Source organism: Balaenoptera ricei, chromosome 15 (genome assembly GCF_028023285.1).
Source record: "Balaenoptera ricei isolate mBalRic1 chromosome 15, mBalRic1.hap2, whole genome shotgun sequence".
NCBI lineage: Eukaryota > Metazoa > Chordata > Mammalia > Artiodactyla > Balaenopteridae > Balaenoptera > Balaenoptera ricei.
The window spans coordinates 12,454,456-12,467,046 of NC_082653.1; the positions used below are offsets into that span (position 1 = coordinate 12,454,456).

General features: G+C 40.6%; 1 protein-coding gene across 1 annotated transcript in view; it reads right to left on the reverse strand.

Annotated features, from left to right (window-relative positions):
* Positions 1 to 12,591, reverse strand: part of ARFGEF2 (ADP ribosylation factor guanine nucleotide exchange factor 2) — a 100,885-nt gene that overhangs the window by 54,166 nt on the left and 34,128 nt on the right. The window contains exons 7-12 of the mRNA XM_059898821.1: positions 9,835 to 9,903; positions 8,038 to 8,189; positions 4,210 to 4,340; positions 2,758 to 2,992; positions 2,032 to 2,131; positions 1,172 to 1,311 (exon numbers count right to left, since the gene is read on the reverse strand). Coding sequence (XP_059754804.1) covers positions 1,172 to 1,311; positions 2,032 to 2,131; positions 2,758 to 2,992; positions 4,210 to 4,340; positions 8,038 to 8,189; positions 9,835 to 9,903 — 827 coding nt within the window. The remainder of the gene's footprint in view (positions 1 to 1,171; positions 1,312 to 2,031; positions 2,132 to 2,757; positions 2,993 to 4,209; positions 4,341 to 8,037; positions 8,190 to 9,834; positions 9,904 to 12,591) is intronic.

Genomic DNA, 12,591 nt, shown 5'->3' on the forward strand with positions numbered 1-12,591 from the left:
AGTGCTATTAACCCAAGGAAAAGCTAACGGGTGACATAAATATTGATGGCTCACTGCAAAAACCATGAACATCTTTAAAGGTGTTCATTACAAACTCCCCAGCAGCAAAAATATGGGATGTGTGCATTCCTAAAACAGAGTATTATCTGGATTTTTTAAAAGAAAGTTCTCATTCATTGCTTGTTTAAATTAAACAAAACACTTAAAAATACCATTTAAAAAAATAAATAAGTAAGAGGGTCTTAACTAGTGACCCTGAAAAAAGAGAAAAGAATTTTATGCAGCAGATGAATGATTGTGGACATACCATTATCCCCTAAACACCCACAAAAGTATTCCATTTTAAGGCTTATTCTGCAAGTAAATAAAAATACTGGGTTTTTTCCCTTTTAAGTAGCATTTCTTAAAAGTTGAATGCAAGTTGTAAATGTCTTAAAAAATGTTGCAGTTCCCTGGTGGCCTAGTGGTTAGGACTCCGGGCTTTCACTGCCAGGGCCCAGGTTTAATCCCTGGTCGGGGGACCATCCCACAAGACACGCAGCCAAAAAAAAAAAAAGCAAACATTTTAGACTCAAAACAGCATCTAAAATAGTGTGGATCTCTCTCTGTGAATCTAATGACAACTATGGACCTTCATCTAGGAAAAATGCCCATACACCAAAATTCTATATATAATTCCAGGTGGCTCACAGACCTTCTGACCAGTTTCTTCAGAGACCTCAGGTTAAGAATCCTATTCTCTTTGTAGGCACTCTAATAATGAGGGAATCTAATAAGAAGCAATCTCCTTTGCCTTTACTGGAGCCTGGGATCCTGTTTTCACACGATCTATGGAAAGGTGACAGAGTGAACTCGCTTCCTACAGGTCTCAGCTCAAGTGTCACCTTCTCAGGGAGACTACCCTGATGCCCCATTAAAAATGGCACCACCCTCACCTCCAACATCCCGTCTCTATCGTCCCTGCTTTATTTTTCTCTGTGGCTTACTTCTTCACTGTTTGCTTTTAAGTGTTGGGACCACAGCAATTGTGCACATGGAGGTGCGTGTCTGTGTTTTTTTCACTGCTGTATCCCCAGCACCAAGGACAGTGCCTGGCACGGGGTGACTCTCGACAGATGTTTACTGAAATGCATGAACTTTAAATATAAATGAGTGTTCTCAGTGTTTGTACCTGCAGAGGTGTCATTCCCAGCTCGTGTCCACTTCTTCCCTGAGCGATTTTGGATAAATCGTTTACGAGGCGCTCAAAAATGTTAGCAGCATTTAAATCACAGTCGTAGTTGACATAAATATCTACAACACACTGGGCATCTTGGAAAATAACACATGGATATTAGAAATTCTGACTGAACACAGACAGCAGTTACGTTATCTTATTAAATGAGATTTCTTGGTCAAAAACTTTTCCCAGTGAATTACTAACTCAGGTTGGACACACCTCACTCTGGAAATGCATGTTGGAAGGACCAGGAGTGTGGAAGGCCCTCTTTCTAGGCCTGCCCTGGTACTAACTGAAATCTTAGGCAGCTGCTTCCACCTCTCTACAGCTCGCTTTCCTCATCAAAGAAAGGGAGAACAACTGCCCGATCCAATTCTTAAAGTTGTGTAACTTTTATGCAGTTACTCTGATAACAAATAGATGCTCGGTTTATAGCTACACAATTGTACGGTGTAAGGGAAATCCACATTTACCTTAGCATCCAATCAAGGGTTGGCAGCACCAAGACCCAGGACCCTGTGACTTACAAACCATGTTCAGCTTGTAGGTAGGGTGACAAGTGTCCTGGTTTTCCAGGATTATGGGGTTTCCCAGGACGTGGGACTTTCCATGCTAGAATCAGAAAGTCCTGGGCAAACCAGTCTGAGTTGGTCACTAGGTTAGCAGTAGCCTTTAAGGTAATGATTTCCTCAGCACTTCATTAAAACTCTAAAAGGAGGAGTTAAAGGTCTTAATCTGGACTTTGGAGAATGAAAGCATCAAAGGTGTTTCTGGGCAAGTCAAATAGATGAGCACCCTCAGGGTGAAAATACCTGCACAGATCCTTGTCAGGGTCTGAATGACCATCCACCTGTGCTCAAAAGAACTTGTTGATGTTTCTAAAATGTTCAGGAAAATCTCTTTGAAAAAGACCTATACGACAAGAAGAAGATAAAGGAGGACACCAATTAATAGTTTAAATTAGGGCTCAAAACCCCCAAAGCCTTTGAAGAACAGGCGGAGCCTATGAGTGAAGCAGCCCGGGCAGGAGAAGAGTTGAGGCCCACACACTGCTGACCAGCACCGGAACCCTGGGTGGGAAGAGCTAATAGGGTAGGACCACAGTGAACCGAGAACACGGCCCCATCAGAGGGAGCAGCTGCTCCTGAGAAACCACCAAGAGCTGCTACGTGGAAAGGCAGGACCGGGGTTGTGGTTTTTTGAGAGAAATCACAAATCTGGATTTTCATGGAGAATCTGATTTCTCAATTTGGAAACTAATTCAAGTTATCCCAAACAACTTATAGGCACATGTTTGGGGACTGAGCCCAACACACAGACCATATGATTTAAACCTCTGGTTAAAATGAAAGGTATACAAGATTTGGGGGCAGTAACTTTTTATGAAAAGGTGTTCTCTTGCTCAAAAAATTCTTCTTTGGGGTACCAGCAAGTAGACTGTGTAACTCTAGTTCCTGAGGACTATGCTGCCAGCAGTTAACACGTTAGGCAAAAGAGTCATCAAACTTAAAAAAAAAAAGTCAATTTGGAGTCCATACCTCTATCTGCATCTTCAAGTGCATTTTAAAGTTTGAAAGAAGAGTAAGAAAAATGGCAAGAGAGAGCTCAAAGACATCAGGCACTGAGGAGACGCCGTTTTTGGACAACGCCACGCAGAGATATTGCTTGATTGCATTGATGAACATCTCGTGAGTCCTGAAGACCGGGCCAGCGTTCTGCAACACGGAGAGGAGGAGCTGCAGGGAAACTACCTTGGAGCGCAGCTCGTGGGATCTGGCAAAGGAAATGGAAAACAAGGACAGAGCTGAAAGGTGAAATTTTAGAAAGGATGTTTCTTGAGAAGGTCTCACTCCTCTACCAGTGAGCAGGATTTTCTGAGAAGCCAGGGAGTTGAGAACTGGCAACAGCACCTAAATGTCAAGAGAATGAGGGCAGATGGCATGAGGTGGGTTCTCACAGAACCTGCAGGCCCTGGGAGAACGAGAGCTGCCAACTCCCCGTCATAAAGCACAGAACCGAGCAGGAGCAAAATAAGTGCACACTGACTCTGCAAAGCTGGTTCTGCAACTAATCTAATAGAACCAATCACTTCACATCAATCATGTGAGCCTCAAGCGTCTGTCCCGCTCTACCTTCAGAGACGAGGAGAACAGTGCTCTTCACCCATCTGCCTCACGCTCCCCACCCCTGCGCACAAGGGATGCAAAGAATGGGAAACTTTCATGAGTCTTTTCCCTAACGGTCATCATATTCTTAACAGAAGAGTGAGGATTATTATTAGTGACTAATAATAATAATAATGATAATAATAATAATAATAATAATAGTAACTATAAAACTCTCATAAAGTACTAGGCCCTATGCTTGGGATGTCAGTCTATCATTTCATATCATTGATCCTGTGAGGTGATTTTCCGTATTCCCATTTTTCAGATGAGGTTTAGTAGCTCATACGGCCAGGAAGTTGGCCTCAAGTAAGCCAGGGCTGAACACAGCTCCCTGTGGCTCCAGAACTTCTGCTTTGACACTCCACAGCACTACCATCCTTGTGGTACATCCTTGACTCTATAAAGGTTTGGCTTCCCTGAGTTGAATCTGGGGCTTAAATCTGTATCCACAAAGCAGAAGTTTCCAATCAGGGTAAGAAATTGAGGTTTCTATGCATCCTGATGGTGGACCCCCAGATCAGGAGATTAAATTAATTCATTAGTCAGTAAAAAGAAGATGAATGTTCAATAGACTGATTATTTTTAGCACGTAAACCAAGGAAAGGAAAATTGGGCACAATAATCATGGTTGGTGGGAACACAGAGACAATTCATGATGAAAAGGACTAGGGGACCTGCCTGAGCCTGAAAAAGTTGTAAAACCATCCTGTAAATTCCTGAATTTACACCAACCAGGGGACAAGGCCCTGGGGTTTCTTGGAGCCCCCAAGATCCTCCTGGGTCATTTGGGTTATAGACGGCCAAGAACTGCTGTGTGCTCACTTTGGATCTGGGGGACCTTCGCCCAGGGGTTTCATGGACAGCTTGCACAGGGAGCGAAACACCAGGAAGGCGTCCTTCTGCAGAATGTGCGAGAACCTGGAGGCCACTGGATGTCCTTGTGCATCTGATTCCTAAGATTAGAACAAGGATGAGAAAAATCAAAGGGTCCAAACCAAAGGATAACTCTTCAAAAATAAGAAATATAATTATCTCATGAAAATTTAAATTATTGGGTGGGCCAAAAAGTGCCTTCGGTTTTTTTAAGTAAAAATAAAAGACACATTTTTCATTTTCACCAAGAACTTTATTGAACAACGTATTCACCCTTCTGTTCCATTACCTTCTGCCATTTTTCAGGCAACTTCATAATTCTATTTTCCCAAAACTTTTTATCTTTTTGAGCAAAGAACTGTTCCAGGTGCCTTTTACAGTCTTCCAGGGAACTGAAATTTTTTCCATTAAGAGAATTTTGTAAAGACCGAAATAAATGGAAATCCAAAGGAGCAATGTCTAGTGAATATGGTGGATGAATCAGAACTTCCCAGCCAAGCTGTAACAGTTTTTGCCTGGTCATCAAAGAAACATGTGGTCTTGGGTTGTTATCCTGATGGAAGATTATGCGTTTTCTGTTGACTAATTCTGGATGCTTTTTCTTGACAGCCACTTTCAGTTCATCTAATTGGGAGCAGTACTTGTTGGAATTAATCATCTGGTTTTCCGGAAGGAGCTCATAATAGAGGACTCCCTTCCAATCCCACCATATACACAACATCACCTTCTTTGGATGAAGACCGGCCTCTGGTGTGGTTGGTGGTGGTTCGTTTCGTTTGCCCCACAATGTCTTCCGTTCCACACTGTTGTACAGTATCCACTTTTCATTGCCCGTCACAATTTGTTTTAAAATAGGAACGTTTTCATTACGTTTCAGTAGAGAATCGCACGTGGAAGTATGGTCAAAACGTTTTTTTCCCCTTAACTTATGTGGAACCCAAACATCAAAGTGATGAACATAACCAAGCTGGTGCAAATGATTTTCAACGCTTGATTTGGATATTTTGAGTATGTCAGCTATCTCTCGCGTGGTATAACATTGATTGTTGTCAATTATTGTTTTGATTTGACCGCTATCAACTTCAACTGGTCTACCCAACCTTGGAGCATCGTCCAGCGAGAAATCTCCAGCACAAAACTTTGCAAACCACTTTTGACACATTTGATCAGTCACAGCACCTTCTCCATACACTGCACAAATCTTTTTATGCGTTTCAGCTGCGTTTTTACTTTTCTTGAAATAATAAAGCATGAAAATGTTGCTTTTTTTCTTCCATCTTCAATATTAAAATGGCTACACAAAAATTCACCAATTTTGATGTCTTTTTTTTAAATGTCTGCTGATATGACAGCTGTCACATACAATTTAACAAACCTGTTTCAAATGAAGTTAAAGACAACTAAGTGCTACTAGAGCCATCTTATGGAAAAAGCTGAACGAACCTTTTGGCCCACCCAATATTTATTCAGTGGGGAAGTGAGGGATGGGGAAGTGAGGGATGTGGAGGAGGAAACAATATGTCAAAACAGGAGCTTATGGGGGAGTCATTACAGCAATTCTAAAAATTGTTCCTTGTCCTTCAAAAAGTGGGTGTGGGTGGTTTAAAATGATAAACGAGCAAAGGTTAAACCATAAAAAAACCCAAAACAAATATAGGTAATTATTTATATTAGCTTGGGTAAAAAAGGTATTTCTAAGAATATTATTGCAGGATAAATGGGGGAAAAAAATGACAGGTGTTTTGTTTTAAAATAAACTTCTTTAACTAAAAAAGTAAGCTACATTAAAATTTTTTTTAAATAAATATTTGCAACATATGACAAGGATTAAATCCTCAACATATAAAAAGTTCTCATAATTCATTCAGGAAATATGGAAACCCTACTCCCAAATGAAAAACAGGCAGAAAGCATGAGTAAGCAATTCACCAAGAAATGCAAATAACAGATAAACCAAAATAACCTTACTACTAATTATTAAGGCAGGATCTTTCTTCCATCAGACCAGCAAAGATTTGAATGAATGCTACTGCCCAGTTTTAATGAGGGAATGGGAAAATGAGTGCTGAGAGCCTCCAAGCGGGTAGAAATTCGACCATTGCCCTCCTGGCCACCTAATTTGATGTTAAGGAACAAAAGCCTTAAAGCTTCCAAATCCTACCCAACAATACCACTTGTATGAATTTATCATAAAGAATTAAGGATGGACATAAGATCTATCTACAAGGATGTTCATTGTAGAACTGTCTCCTGTGATTAAACTGAAAATAACCCAAAAACCTAATAGGGAACTGTTACATTATGGTAATCCATGATAGAATTTCACATGGCCATTAAAAACATTAGTTAGACATATATGTACTACTGATGTAAAAAGATGTCCATAAAACAGTGTTGAGTGAACAAAGTTGCAGCCTAGTACATAACACAGAAACACCTAGTGTGGATTTAAGTACATCCCTATGTAAGTGCATTCTTAATGGGGATGATGTAACCCCAAGGGGACTGCTATAGACTGGAGGTCTGTGCCCCCCACTCCACCCCAAAATTCACATGTTGAAACCTAATCCTAATGTGATGGTATTTGGAGGTGGGGTCTTTGAGAGGTGATTAGGTCATGAGGGTGGAGCTCTCATGGATGGGATTAGTGTCCTTATTAAAGAGGCCCCAGAGAGCTCCCTCACCCCTTCTGCCAGAAGGACAGAGTAAGAAGACAGTTATCTGTGAGCCAGGAAACAGACTCTCACCAGACACTGAAACAGCTGGTACCTTGATCTTGGACTTCCCAGCTTCCAGAACTGTGAGAAACACATTTCTGTTGTTTACAAGTCACCCAGTAAATAGTATTCTGTTATAGCAGCCTATACAGACTTAAGACAGGGGCAAAAACTGGTTGGGGGCGGGGGCAATGGGTGTGGAAAAAAATCATTCTTTTTATGTATAAAGCACAGATACACATACAGTACATAAACAGGTATCTAGTTTACCAATAGCTTTAAAATTTCATGAAACAGGGTGATGAATGGGAAAAAGAAATACATAAAAAGGCTCCCGTGTGTGTGTGTGTGTGTGTGTGTGTGTGTGTGTGTATGTGTGTGAGAGAGAGAGAGATCATTTAAAAGATTGAGAAACATTGGTGAAAAGGTACAGTGAGAGAGTGGGTTCAGGTGGGATGTTAATATCATTTCTTCCTGTTTTGAATGTTTATATATAGTGTTTTCAAGAAAACAACAAAGCTACCTAAAAAAATAATAATAATGTAGCAGACACACTTATGGGGGGCCCTGAAAGGATGTTCATAATATACCTAAAATTTGAAAAGCAGGTTACAAAACAGCATGTACGTTGTGTTACTACATTTAAGTGGTAAAAAACATGGGAGGGAGAGAAAAATCTAGAGTATAAGTAAAATGTTAACAAATGTTATCTCTGGGTTAGAAGATTATGGATGACTTCTATTTCCTTATTTTCCTTCTCTATATTTTATTTTTCTCTAATGAATGTACACCATTTTGAGAGAAAAGAAAAAGGGCAGGAAATATAAGTTTTTAAAAGTCTGAATAAATACGGTTTAACAACCCTATTATATACCACCAACATTAGCATGTTCCAAGAATGGAACCTATTAGCACAAAGACTATCAGGCCAGGATGGTGTGACTAAAGAATTGAACAGGGCTTGTTGGTTTTCACTCGCTTCTTCTGATAGAGATTTAATTCTGCATCTTCTAAAAAAGTAAAAACCAAAATGAGCCAGATAGGAAGATCACCAACGTACCAGATTATCTGCCGACGACAAGGACTGCCTGTCGTCCGCTATCCCATTGGTCTGTGAGTTTTCGTCAGCCGCTGGGGGCGCGGCATGTTCCTGGCACTCCAGTTCACCCAGGACCCTCTCAGGCTCCGTCAGACCGTGGTTTTGTGCTGCTTCTTAAAATACAATGCAAAAGTCATCACCAAGTTATTAGTACTTACCCTAAGAGATGGCCTCACACCAAGAAGAAGTTATTTACATAACCTTCCAGCTACTGCTTTTTCCCTTTCCCTGAGCCACTGCCCTGCTCTGGCTATATGTGTCTATTACCCACAGCCCCACTCCCAGGTGGCTTCCTTCATATTGTGGTCCAGGTCAATGGTGCCTCCAGAATTGTGCAATACAGCAGTCCTGCCCACCCCTACCTACTTCCGAAGAAGATTAGAACCAGCTAAACATAAAAAGCACAGATTTTTCTTTTAAAAAAGGGCTACTAATACAGGGGTTAGAGAACAAGAGTTACATAAATGAAAAGAGTTTGATAGTTATGATAGAAAACCTCAGTCACAGGAAAAAAGAAATGTAGACCTGAGCTTCCTGGCAGCCATGTGGAAAAGGAAAAGACAAAGAATTAAATAGATTCCATCATTTAATGAAAGAAAGCACATCTGATGATTAGCAGAACAGCTGAACTCTATGAGGAATTTACCATGTGGATCATTATATATTTAAGGGACACCAAACAACTTAATAAGCATAATCGTCCATAATGGTTTTTGAAGCATATATTCATTCAACAAATATTTATCAGGCGCCTATTATGTGCCAAGCTCTGTGCTAGGGGCTGGGGGATATAGCAGTGAACAAGACAGATAAGTGTTCATTATGTGAGGACTTCGTGCATTGGTCCCAGAAAAAAAAAAATCTAAAGGTAGGAAATAAAATTATTTTATTTAAAAGACATTTCTATAAAAAGTTAAATAATGAAATCTATGAATATAGTTTGGTGGTACCCTAAATTAATAAAAGGATAAGGCTTAGAGCAGTGGGTCAAACTTCTTTGACCATGACCCTCACTAAGAAATACATTTTAACAGTCATGACCCAGTATACACGTGTGCACATAAATAAATCACTGAAACATGTTTCATGAAACAATGCTTAACATTACTATATGAGTCACATTCAGCTTGCATCTATTTTCATTTATTCTCTTCCATTTAGAAAACGCTGATTGCAACCCACTAATTTATTGACTTCTCAATCCATTAATGGTTTATTGGCACTGGAGCTGAGTGTTCAGCACATAACCACTGACCTGAGATTCTGGGTAAAAACAAAGGAAAAATCATCTGATAGTCATTCTGAGCTATACAAGGTTAATTCCACTGAAACTACACCAAAAAATTGAGGGAGTTAAGAATGAAGTCTAACAAAATGAACAAAGCTTCCCTGTGCATCTGATACCTGCTGACGTGGGGACAGTCCCCTGGATACATCAATGGCTGGCCAGGAAAATTCACCACCTCAGGGCTCCCCGCCCACTTCTGGAAAAACCTGGCTGTATACAGGAGTGGCCCTCTGCATCTCCATGTGGAGCACCCAACTCTTAACATTGTCAGACTGTGCTTCTTGAACCCAACCCGAGTGAGAAGAACACGAATCACTAATGACACGTAATTTCTGAATTCCACATGAAAGTTGGGCAGACAAGGGCAGACTCAGTTTCCATGAGTTTACTGGGGGTGGGCACTAAAATACCTGGCTGGGGACTTCTGTGAAGGAACGAGTAGGAGGAAAGGCTGGGGTCTTGGTTCTTACCTTTAACTGCAGACGTGACCACATCTTCTAAGATCTCCTTCACCACTTCCTGAGCTCCATCTTCGGTCCCTACACATACACCAAATACACAAACGCAAACACATACGTGTGGGCATTTCCAGGGAAAACTAAGGAAGGTGGAGAAGGAGATTAAGAGTCACAGTCGGAAGGCAAGGGTACAAATAAGCCCTCTCCAAAGCCAAATCTGACTGTGTCCCAGGAAATCTGGAAACTCACAGGCAGCATCTTCTATGACTCGGTTTTCCCTCTGTGGAACACTAAGGCCTCACTGTCTTATACATTCTTCCTTCCTGAGTCACAGCTGCTGGCCCAGGGCCCTCTCTACCACCCCGGCTTGGAGGCAGGAGCTGGACTGTATCCAGCTATGGTTCCTGGCAGAATAGAAGAAGGAGCTTCATCTTGTCCCTTCCCCTCGTGTACCACAGAGCCCTGCTAAATGACATGCCTTCTGCTGCTTCGTTTTCCCACACTGCAAACCCAGAACTTAGCATGAGATTTCTAATGTGACAGTTGAGAATTCACTAAATTTTAAATTGAATTATTCTATAAAATGTTAACTGTTTAAGTGGAAGAGGTTTGGTACCAGTTGTTTTTGTAGAAAACTAGTTCTGGGAGAACTAGTAAACAGCACTTGACTAGACTTTTGGAAGTAAATATTACTGATTTATAAAACATCACTGACAAAAAGACCATCATGTTAAATAAACAAAACCAAAATAACCCTTTAAATTCTTCCTTAACGAGGATTTTCCATCAGGCCACTATTTTTATGAGTTCTGGGCTTGGTCCACTGGATCCTGGAGAAGCAGCACCAAGTATTTTCATTTCCATTGAGCACTTAACTCATGTGAAAGAAAAATGTTGCCCCACATATCATATCAGTAAATAAAGGATGTTGCAGCCAACAAGCCACGAGGGTCGCCCCCTACGGTGAGCCCTGGGGGAACTGAGGATGGAGACAAATGACACCACGTCCTCAGCCACTGCAGCCACCTCCAAAGGGTGCACCCTGAGGGGACTCAGGATGGGAAAGCACAGGATACTGGCCCCAGATAGTTAAGCTGCACATCAAAGGAATGACTTCAATGAGCCCAGACTCTTGCATCTTCCCATACACAGAAAAGTACTCAATTCATTAACTTGAGATATCTGGTTTTCTTTAATTAACTAATATCTTGAAGTTCCGACTACCCGGTCTTTGTTGCAAAAACTCCTCTATACCCTGGCTCCTCCCTGACCTCAGGCCCTCAGAGGGGCTGTGTCCTGGCTTAAGTCCTCAGGTTTGTCCGCCAATAAAATGTAATTCTCAACTTTTATTCTCAACTGTGCATTTTTTTTTTCAGTTGATACTCACCATAACTATTTATTTATTCTCCACCCCCTAGCTTTACTGAGGGCTAATTTACAAATCAAACCATCATAATTATTTAAATGGGTAAGTAAATTTATGTGGAAAATACTGATGTCATATGCTCTTCTTAGAGGGCAAAAAAGAACTTGAATGGAAGTTAGAAAAGTCCGCAGCCACAGGCAAAATCTTCTAAACCTGTTTTTTTCATCTAAATAAGATGATTTAGTCTAGATCAGTGTTACTCATACCTTCAGTCATTCTCACACAACCTTCACAATTTTTGCCATTTTCGTGCACCACTTATATTATTATATTTATTTTTATTATATTTATTACATACATATTTACATACATATTTAACAGTGCTCTTTAACTCACCTTAAACAGTAACTAATATTCACAAAATCACAGGCCTCATACGCTAATCATACTTTCTGAATGCGTGTTAAAATAAATGTACAACTATTAAAATAAAAACCATTCACCTATGAGCCGTCTAAGACCTCATCTACACCATGATTTGGTAAACAAGTGGCTAGATATTTCCAAGTTCCTTTCTAGTTCCAACATTCTCTTATGCTATGATTTAATAGAATTATGATGACAGTTTCTAATCTGTTAGTCCCTTGTACACATTCAACGCCCAAGAAATATCAGCCTGATGCATACATTTCATCAGAGGAGCTGCAGGCTTGATGAGTTAAATCAGAGGCTGGGAAGTGGTGGCTGCCGGGGACATCTGGTCTGCAGATATGCACTGTTTAGCCTACACCCTGCTTCCCCCCGCCCCCAAACTTTAGTGAGCTATAAGTGACAAGAATTATATATATCTAAGGTGTATGACTTGATGATTTGATATATGCATACATTGTGAAATAGACACTACAAACAAGCCAATTAACATATTCATCACCTCACACAGTTACCTTATTTTTTTCCCTTTTTTTTTTTTTTTTCTGATGAAAACACTTAAGATCTACACTCAGCAAATTTCAAGTGTATAGCACAGTACTGTTAACTCTGGTCACACGGTTGCACATTAGATCTCCAGAGCTTATCCATCTTGCATAACTGAAACTTCGTACCCCCGACAAACATCTCCCCATTTCCCCAGCCACCTTTCTACACTATCTCTATGAATCTGACTACTCTAGGTACACCTCATATAAATGGAATCATGCAGCATTTGTCTTTTTTGTGACTGGCTTCTTTCACTTAGCATAATGCCCTCCAGGTCCATCCATGTTGTTACAACTGGCGGGATATCCTTTTTTAAGGCTGAATAATATTTCACTGTATGTATATAACCACATTTTCTTTTTCCATTCATCTGTTGATGGGCACTTACGTTGTTTCCATATCTTGGTTATCGTGAATAATGCTGC